The following is a 10,498-nucleotide window of genomic DNA, read 5'->3' as shown; positions in this document are numbered from 1 at the left end:
TTTAAGGCTTTAAAGTTCTAGGTTTAGGTTCAACCCAACCTTTAATCCAAACCCATTCTCAAACCCTCACCACATCAACAACAGACAAAGAACCCTAAACCACAAAACCATTCTTGCACATGAAGACCATAACTACAAAAAAACAACCCTAAATGACAAAACTTGCTCCTGTACATAAGGACCATATAAAAAAAAATGTCCATAAACCACAAAACCCTAACCCTAGACAAAGCAATAAAACACACCAATGTTTAACGATTGATGAACCTTTCACTCTCTCAATTTAGGTCAAGGTTTAAAGGGTTCGATACCAAGGTTTGATTTTGAGTTATTTTGTTGTAGGGTGAAGCTTCTAATCAAAGTAAAAGGGTAAAAAAAACCTTAATCAATCAATGATGTAACGGTTAATGAGAGAACCAAAGGAGAGAAAAGGAGTATAGTGATTAGCAAACATTAGCACGTGATTAAGATTTATTTACACAAAGGTAAATTCAACATTTCACACTTCCCATTAAAGGCATTTAGACTTTTGGGGTGAACTGTCCATTTCTATTACTAATGAACCCGCGTGGAATTATGCCTAAAATTTAGGAGTGGGGGTATTTTACCCTTTCTTCTTTTGTGGAGTGCCAAAAATCAACAAGAAATCTAAAGCATTTTAGTAAGAAATCTGGATTTTTAGCTTTTGGTTTGAGGGAGTTTTAGTCTCAACAAGAACTCTAAAGGAAAGGCAAAATTATCTTAAAAATTAACAAAGAAACAAAGACTGATAGTAGGACTAATAGCAGGTTTTCTATGTCTAGCGAAATATATTCTTCTAAGACGAATTGTCTATTTCGAATATTAATAGACCCACATGAAATTATAACTAAAACTTAAGAGAGTAAAAGTATTTTACCATTTTTTTATAATTTCATCAGTTGAGTTGATGTCACTTAGCTTGCAACACCAAAACCGAGTCAAGAATTTTATTAATACTGTGCATACTTTTTCATCTCATATTATATGTTCGCTTTTTATTTAGTAGAGATATTTTTAAAAAAGAAAACCCTTTAATGTAAATGGTATTTATATTAAATTTTGAATATTTGTATCACATTGATGTTTTTACTAATTTTTAATACAAAAAATATTAAAAAAGGTTAAAAAATGTGAAATATAGAAAGTAAAATCTGTAAATGTATAAAAAGAAAGAAAGAAAATATGGTTTTGTGAGAGAGGAAGACTAATATAGAAGATAAGAATGGATGCTTTAAGTCTGTAGTGATACAAATAGGAGAGAACTAATTTCCGTTTTACAACTAAAAATCAATTTATTATTCCACTGGTATGAAACCGAAACCAAAAACCAAAAAATTCTTTAATGCCACTGTGTAAAGACAGTTTTCAATCAAAGGCAATAACAATATCTTCAGTTTTCTCAGGTGTACAATTTGATGATGAGTAATTAAAGTAAATAAAATAAAATACCAAAATTCTACTAATAAACAGAGCGGAAAGCTAGATATTACAAACAGAAAGAAATGAAAATACCAGAATAGTGTTTCCTTTGGTTCCTGAATAACATATTTCAGTTTTTTAAACGTTGGCAGAAGGATGAATACCCAATTCTGGTAATTGACTTCAGAAGAGAAATTAAGTATAAATATCTCTTCTGCTTTTGTTCTCCTCAAATTCTCAAATAACTCTGAAGTCTGAATTAAGCCACATCATTGACAAGGGGATTAATGGCTTCAGAAAAAATTATGGAGAAAGGGATCCGTCAAGATTATTCTAAAAGGCGAAAAGGCGGCTTCATTGCCTTGCCATTCATCATAGGTAAATGCAGCAAATGCATATACATATTCTTGAATGCTTTTTGCGTTATGATTTTGGATACTTTTACATGCTCCAGACCAATATTAATGGTCTTTTACGTTTATAATTGTTTTGAACGCTGAATTTGATTGTTTCAACTACAGCAAATGAGGCGCTTGAGAAGGTGCCAAGCTACGCGCTGGTGCCAAGCATGACGTTGTACTTGAAGAGTAACTATCACTTGACCATTGCCGCAGTGCACAATCTTATCAACCATTGGCAAGCTTTTAGCAATTTCGCACCTATTTTGGGTGCTTTCTTCGCTGATTCTTTTATGGGCCGATTCGTTACCATTGGCTTGGGCTCAATTTCCAGTTTCCTGGTAAACTCTTCTTTTTTGCAGCATCATTTCTAGTTCTGATTCTTAATGATAATAAGGATAGTTGTGATCATGTTATGATTCTTTTGTCTTGTTAATAGAATCTTTAATTCGGATTTTCATACCTAACTTTCAATGTTACAGGGTGTGGCAATTCTATGGTTAACAACTGTTATACCACAGGCAACGCCTCCTCCTTGTGACCACTTAGCTCAAAGCTGCAAATCTGCAACAGCAGGCCAGGTGGCTATCCTGGTTGCTGCCTTGTTTTTCAAATCAATTGGAGCTGGCGGCATTAGGCCATGTTCCATGCCATTTGGTGTGGATCAGTTGAGCAACAAAAATGAAAAGATCCTGGAGAGCTACTTCAGCTGGTATTATGCTGCAGCATCCCTCGGTGGTTCCCTTGGCTTGACGAGTGTCATTTACATTCTACAAATGTATGGGTGGATGGTGGGATATGGAGTTTGCGCAATTCTAATGTTCCTGGCGACTGTGGCGTTTTACATTGCTTCTCCGCTCTATGTTAAGCGCAAAGCAAGCACAAGCCTCTTCACGGGTTTTGCACAAGTTCTTGTGGTTGCTTATAAGAATAGAAACCTCCCATTTCCATCAAAAGATTCAGGTTACCATCACGGAAAGGATTCAGAGATTACCGTGCCAAGTGAGAAATTGAAGTTTTTGAACAAAGCGTGCATAATTAGAAATGCTGAACAGGAGATAGGCTCTGATGGATTGGCCTTGGACCCCTGGAGAGTCTCCACGGTGTGGAAAGTCGAAGAGCTTAAAGCACTTTTGAAGGTAATACCAATATGGTCTACGGGGATCGTTATGGCGATTGCTGGAAGCCAACACTCTTTTCCGGTACTCCAAGCCAGTTCCGTAAACAGACACGTTTTGGGAGGTTTCGAGATACCGGCAGCCTCTGTAACCGTGTTTGTTTATTGCACTGTAGTGGTTTGGGTTGTTCTCTATGAGCGTGTCATAATTCCATTGGCGTCAAAGATAAAGGGTGAACAAGTATACATCAGTGTTCAATTGAGAATGGGAATTGGGTTATTCCTGTCCGTCATAGCCTTGGGACTTACAGCAATTGTTGAGAGTGCGAGACGAAGAAAAGCAATCCAGGAGGGGCTCTTGAAAAATCCTATTGCAGTGGTAAATATGTCAGTAATATGGCTACTCCCACAGCATATCGTGATGGGAGTAGCTGAGGCTTTTAGTACACTTGGGTATTTCGAGTTTTATCATCGCGAGTTCCCTAAGACCATGTCAAGTATTGGTAATTCCCTGTTCTTTCTGGCACTGGCATTCGCACACATACTGAGTAGTGCTCTGTTTAACATTGTCAACAAGACTACTTCAAGAGGTGGAAAACCGAGTTGGGTTGCTGACAATCTCAATGAGGCTCGCTTCGACAATTATTACTGGCTTCTTGCAGGGTTGAGTCTTGTCAATCTGTTGTATTACATCATCTGTAGCAGGTCTTATGGATCTACGGCAGAAGTTATTGATGAAGGATATGAATCAGAGGAGGAGTAACAAACCAGAGAGACCTCAGGTTTGACAGATGAAAGGAATTTAAAAGCCTGGAGGAGAGAAAGGACTTATCTCAGTTTTGGATCGTGCCAGCCTGATTTACATATGTTTTGGCTGGCTATTGAACCGTGATTGTCAGATCGAATGCTCCACCTGCATAAGCTTTTATTTTATTGCATGAATTCTCCCCTTCAATGAATATATTCCATTCTTTCAATTTTTTTTGTAGAGGAAAAGTTACGGGTTAAATCAATGAATTCACACTTGTTCAAAATTACAGGTTGATTGATTAACAGTGTGGGATTTAATGCATGACTCCTTTCATAATTCTTCAATTTAACCAAATAGAAAACAAACTAACCAAACTCATTCAATCTCTTTAACTGGGAAAAAGAAAATCAATACATCTTAGAATCTTCATTAGATATTAAGAGATGATAAGTAAAAGCATCTTAATTAATCTTTAGTTCTCAAAGCTTACTGACTTGAGATACCCTGAGGTTATTTGAAGCCATCCACTGTTTTCCCGAAGCAATTAGCTCTCCATTTCCTTTCCTTCTAACCTCCACCATCACTTGTGTAAGCCTTCCCTTGTTTGCCATAACCTTGGCATCTACCTCCACTTGCTCCTACCGTCAAACCAATCAACAGCTTCAATTGATAAGACTAGAAAAGAACTTGCGGTAACAAAATTTGAACAAGAAAACACTGACATGAATCTTGGCTGTTGAATAATATGAAATGCTGAAATCAACGGAGGTTATGACGCGATGGGCAACAGAGTATACAGCAACAGCTCCGACCACATCCATCAACGTTGCTATAGCTCCAACATGCCAATTCCCATCAACACCCTATGCATAGATAAAAAAGTAAACATTAAAGAAAAAAAGGTTACATAGTCTCATAATTTAATAACCAAAGAAAAAGGCAAATAGTTGATCCAGATTTTATACTGATGCACGATTTGATACGACGAAATTACATCGTATAAATCCCTTCTGAGCATGGGTGATGCGTAGTCCGTCAAGGGCTCGGGTCTCCAACTCCTGACCTATGGCCCCTTGGACAACATCTTGCAGCCATGCTAGGGATTTCTCCAGGCTGTTATCTTCTTGCATATCTTAGGACCTCTGTCAGTTTCTTGCTCTGTTTCTCTTTGGCCGTTTTGCAAAGGGGAGACTTTTGTTTTTTTTTTCCCTTCACCGTATTGGTAGCGGCAGGGTCTCATATACTTTAAGTCATTTAATTTTAAATAATTACATTTTAACCACCAAAATTTATAAAAAATTATTATTTTAGTCGCTTAATCATTAAAAATTATTTAACTTGATTTTTTTACTACCTTAATAACATGACATGACATGTTCATATTAATTCATTTATCACGCATTATCCACTTAATCAAAATTAATTAATTTGAAAAGTTACTTCAAATTATCAAAATATTCATTTTCATAAATAATGATAATCAAAGTATGATTTATTTAAAAAGAAATTGAACGATCAAATTAAATATTTTTTTATTAAATAATTTATTAACTCTTATAATTTGGAAATTGAGGTGCCCCTATATATATAAACAAATGCCAATGGCATTTTATCTTGAGACATTAGTCTACAGGACGTCATTGGAGGAAAGTTCAGATTTTTAGGATCATTTTCAATCTAATCAGTTTCCTTGTCGCCTCAAACTTCTTTTTCCTACTTTGTTGTAATTGGCTGGAGAGAAAATAACAATTCAATTGCAACTGACGGTTTTCATTTAGCAAAAAAAGTTTAAACCAACGGGAAAGTATTATTATCACAGATTCAACTCCATCTGTGAAAATCCTATCAATTAAATGTTACTAAGCTTAGGTGACTCATAGGCAAAAATAAAGTAAATTGAAAAAAAAATTCTTGAACATTTTGAAATTGAACTATCGTTACAAAAACAAGAAAAAAAAAATAGGATTAAAAGTAAAAAATGAATAGTGTGTTGTTGGTCCAGAGATGAGGAAGAAATTTGTGACCATATCTTTATTTCTTGTCCACACAGCTGCGCTGCTCCATCGTTAGCTGGTGGAATGTTGTCTGAGTTGAATTCCACCTTCGGTTGAAGCCTTTATTCGTTTATGGGTGGATAGTGGGTGTAGGGGTGGTTCATCATCGAGGTAGTTGGCTATTTGTGAAGCAACTTTTTGGTTTTCTGTGTAGCCAACGAATGATTCCTTTTTTAACGAGAAAAACCGGGACGGAGATGAAATTGTGTTTTTAATTAAAAGGCAATCAAGGGCGTTAAGGAAAATAGTTGGTAGGCAAAATCATGAAAGATTAAGTGTTTGTTTGGTTTGGCTTTTTTATCTATCTCTTAAAAATAGAAATCAGACCAAACAAGATTTTTGAAAAAACTCTTAAAAAAAAGTTTCAAAAAAAAAAAAGCTTTCTTTTCTTTTTTTAAAAAACACACTACTTTTCAAAAAATGCTCCTCAATCAATCTCCTTCTCTTCTCTCTCTCTCTATCTGCAAATCACCTGTCTCCAATGCAAAATCACGATGTCCCTCTCATTTATCTCTCTTTACAAAGATTATTAGAAAAAAAATTAAAAGACTTAGAAACAGAATAGCAAAATCTAAGTTTTTTTGTTCTTACAAATATTAAGAGAAAAGAAAATCTACATTCAAGTACTATTTAAAAGTTTTCTCTCTTCTTCATCAAAAAATCTAATACTATTATTAATATACAAGTTTAAGAGTCGTTCCGTTTCTTTATTGATTTCTTTGACTTTTAACATTTGAATACGCATATAAACTTGAAATAGACTCGTTCCGTTTTGGTTTATTAGGTAATTAAAAATAGCATCAATATCCGTTATGATAATTTTAACTAAAATTAGAATTTATATAATTTATTTTGTCAAACAACTTACCAAATAGGTTTAACTTAATTTTAAAAACTATTATTTTTCATAAAAGCTTTTAATAGCTTTTAAGCTAAAAAAAATTAGGTCAAACAGGCTCTAAGTCTCTTATCTCATGTGCTCAACCTTGTACTGATGTGTTGTTGTCCCACCGAGAAGCAGAGCTGCTCATGGTAAACCTTTAATTACGTTGGGGGATTGCATGCACAAACGTGGGAATTAATGGAGCTGCAAAAGTTTAGGCAAACTCGAACTCTATCTAATTCAAATAGCATATCGAGAGTTTGGGCAATTGTGAACTCAATGTAATTCAAATTAGATATTGGATAGGAAAGAGATATTAGACTTGAATTAAGACTCTATTCCTCAAAACCTTTAACTACTTCGAATCTAATGGCTAGATTCAGACATCATAGGGTGTATTAAAAAGTGTCGATTTGATAACGAGATCAATATCCTACCAGCATTGTTTGACTTTCTACAAATAACCTATGCACGACATGGACAGCAAAATGTGCTAAGAGAAAAGATAGTTTTTGGATAAGCGTGCTTGGTGAAAAAAGGTTTTGAACAAGGGATGGATAAAAGATAGTTATGTGTACCCAATTATCCTCAAATCTGGGTTAACATTACCAAGATTTTAAATTTTCTATTATAATCATAAAATCTAAAAAGTAATTTGACTTTAATGTCATAGGTTCATGTTTCCAACGAAAAAAACATGTCTAGTGGAAGGCTCATAATTATATTCTCAAGACCCGCTTCATCTCTTATTTGTGACATTCTACCCCATTCAATTGTACAATGCCCTTATTGCACTGACTCTTTACTCATAGAGGAAAAGGACTTTTACTTTAGTTCAGGTCTACCTCGACCCTTATATCTCTCATGAAAACTCACATCAATGAAGATCCGAGTCTACTTTGATACCAACTATTACATGTTGGAATTTAAACTCAACCTCGTGTGACCTTAAACTCTGAAAATAGAGTTTAAGTAAGCCTTAAAACTAACAAAAGCAAAAGATAAAGAAATGAAGAATAAAGAAAACTATTTCGAGAAATGGAATGCTTTGTTATTTCTTTTATCTATGTTAGAATAGATTAATGGCTCTTTTGTTAGATAAGATTAGGTTACAAGATAGGGATAAAATAAGATAAGATAGAGAGATAATAATAAAGGATTTAATAAGGTGCTTTTTTTAAGTTGGAAGAAAAAAGGATGTTGTGGTGTGAAGGAGTTCATGTCAATGCAAGAGTCAAACTATGGCAAAGAGCACATGCTGAAGAAGGTCATGGCTTCAACTATTGATGTTAGGCTATTTTGGGATGGGCTTCAATAATTGATCTCTGTTGGTTAAGGCTTGTGAGGCAGTGCACTTTTCTGATGATCATTGTGAGCTATGTATGTGGGTTGCATAGTCATGATTAGGCGCAACCAGTATGACTTGCCCAAGTGTTTTGTTAATGGGTTTTGTGTTGTTTTTGTATGTAGGTTGTTAAACGGTTAAGATACTAGGAAAGTATGTTTAATTTTTGTCAATGAGTGGTGATAAGTGTTTTGATCTTGGGTAATCTGTTTAATTTTTGTCAATGAGTGGTGATAAGTGTTTTGATCTTAGGTAATCTGTTTAATTTTTGTCAATGAGTGGTGATAAGTGTTTTGATCTTGGGTAATCTACCTAAGTCTTCTAATCATTGTACTATTTTTTTATGCTTTAACCATTTTCATTAATGTCACAAGAAGTCTCTTACCATGATGTTTCAGACTTACAATGGCATATCGGTTATGAGGCAAATAAATTCGCTTTAAAAAAAATTTAATTTGAAAAGATAATATTAAAATTAAATCTAAATCTTAATCTAATCTAGTAAATTTACAATTAAATTTAGATATACATTACCAAATCTAAGAATTTGAGTCAAATTAGACACTCTTAGGGGTGTGTGGGCATTTCTACCCCTATGACTCGAGCTAGGCCTTTTGATTGATTTGTTGGCTTGTTTGGCTTGTTGATTTATTTGGACTATTTGTCCTACTTGTTTGGCCTGGGCTAGTCTGAACTCTTGAGCTATGACATTCTCTCCCACTTAATTTAACAACGTCCTCGTTGCCTAGTGGAAAAGCTCCACCAAGATACATCCAGTTTTCCACGTCAATATGTTGAAGCCTTACCATGCAGATGCACACAATCCTAGTAGAAGTGTAAGCCATAAAGTGCCAGTAAGAATATAGGCAACATATGAGCAAGAAGTGGAGCAAGTGTTGGCCCATGAAGTGCTAAGGCAAAAGAATTATAGACTGAGGCACCAATATTTAATGAAATGGAAAGGACTGCTAGAGAATGAGACAAGTTGGGAGTTAGCGAAGGACTTATAGCAGTTCCAAGATAAGGTGGAGCTTTTTCACGAGGCCACGAGACAATGAAGACGTTGTCGAATTGAGTGAGAGAGAACGTCACAACCCAAGAGTTCATACCAACTCAGACTCAACAAGTAGGCCAAATGGCTCAAACAAACCAGCAAGCTAGACAAGCCAACAAACCAATCAAAAGGCTCAGCCTATGGCATAGGAGTAAAATGTCCACACACCTTAAGAGTATCTAATTTGACTTGAAATCTTGGATTTGCTAATATATATCTAAATTTAGATGTAAATTTACTATGTTAGATTAGAATTTGGATTTAATTTGAATATTATCTTTTCAAATTAAATCCCTTATAACACACATCATAAAAATAATAAAGTATTCCATTTCTCTAAATAACTTTATCTTATCTCAACTTTCATTTTTGTTAATTTTAATTAAGATTTATTTAAGTTTTATTTTCAAAATTTAAGACCACGTGATATTAGATTTAAATTCCACGTGATTGCACAAGATCGGACTTAAATTTCAATGCTTGACACATTAGTACATTAGTACTAAACAATAAAATACTTAAAAAAAAAACCTAATCCTAGCCGTCGAGTAATATGAAATGTTAAAATCAAAAGTGACTTTTAAACGGTCAATAGTGGAGTACATGGCAGCGCCTCCAACGTTGTCGATTAGAGTTGCTATGTCTCCAACTTGCCAATTCCTATTATATCATCCTATAATAGCAAATCAAACCACAAAAAATTAACAATATACTATCCATTCATGTAATCCAAATTAGAACAAGGGCTTTATATTTTATCTCATATCCAATGAAAAAAATTTATATAGTTTACATTTACGTTCTGGTCAGCATAAATTCAAATTCCTGTCTAATCTAAGTATGGCAATGAAAATAAAAATCAAATGAGGTTAACATTAAGAAGTTAAATAATTAAAAGTATTTATGGAGGTTAAAAGTTGAAACAGAATAAAATTTAAATTTTAAAAAACAATAAGAAAGTAAACAAGAGTTTTTGGATGCATGATTGGGAACGGTAAAACTACAACGTAGGAACCCTTGCCTAGCTCGGATTACTCGAAGACCTTGAAGGGTTCAAGACTCCAGCTCGGAATCTATGGCCCCTGTTGTTACATCTTCCAACCTTCGTAGAGATCTTTTGAAATACCCCATACTTTGATATGGTGATAAATAAAGTTGATCGAATGCAAGTTGAGGTCAATTAAAATGTTTAAAAGTGAAAAAAGACGAAAGGATTAGTTTAGGATAAAATATTTCGCAAGTGAGAAAATAATAATAAAATAATAATAATTTTTATCGGAGGAGAATTTGTGAGATAAAAGGAGATTCAGAAGTCAAGTGAGGCATATAAGGTATTTCAAATACTAAGGAGACAAGATTAAATTTTTAAAATATTAATATTAGGCCAGATGTCGAAATCAGTCATGAAAAAGGATCATATGGTTGATCCAAGTGGGGGAGAAGATGACAAGCCTGA

The 10,498-nt window shown here is 34.3% G+C and overlaps 2 protein-coding genes across 3 annotated transcripts; one reads left to right on the top strand and one right to left on the bottom strand.

Moving 5' to 3' along the window:
* Window positions 1,728-3,735, top strand: LOC18595960 (protein NRT1/ PTR FAMILY 1.2). The gene is made up of 3 exons (XM_018122816.1): window positions 1,728-1,818; window positions 1,962-2,179; window positions 2,321-3,735. Exons 1-3 carry the CDS (start codon window positions 1,728-1,730, stop codon window positions 3,716-3,718), a joined length of 1,707 nt encoding a protein of 568 aa, XP_017978305.1. The 3' UTR covers window positions 3,719-3,735.
* On the bottom strand, window positions 3,529-4,917 carry LOC18595959. Of its 2 annotated transcripts, XM_007024144.2 has the most exons (4): window positions 4,672-4,917; window positions 4,429-4,569; window positions 4,201-4,344; window positions 3,529-3,868 (listed from the first exon to the last, which is right to left on the bottom strand). In XM_007024144.2, the coding sequence occupies exons 1-4, from the start codon at window positions 4,834-4,836 to the stop codon at window positions 3,851-3,853; spliced, it is 468 nt and encodes a 155-aa protein (XP_007024206.1). In that variant the 5' UTR covers window positions 4,837-4,917; the 3' UTR covers window positions 3,529-3,850. The 2 variants fall into 2 exon arrangements, with proteins under 2 accessions (XP_007024206.1, XP_017978165.1); XM_018122676.1 differs by lacking the exon at window positions 3,529-3,868 and having other exon boundaries at window positions 4,016-4,344.

Source organism: Theobroma cacao, chromosome 6 (genome assembly GCF_000208745.1).
Source record: "Theobroma cacao cultivar B97-61/B2 chromosome 6, Criollo_cocoa_genome_V2, whole genome shotgun sequence".
Classification (NCBI taxonomy): domain Eukaryota; kingdom Viridiplantae; phylum Streptophyta; class Magnoliopsida; order Malvales; family Malvaceae; genus Theobroma; species Theobroma cacao.
Note: the sequence above shows the minus strand (reverse complement) of the source record. Positions and strands in the feature narration are given on the sequence as shown.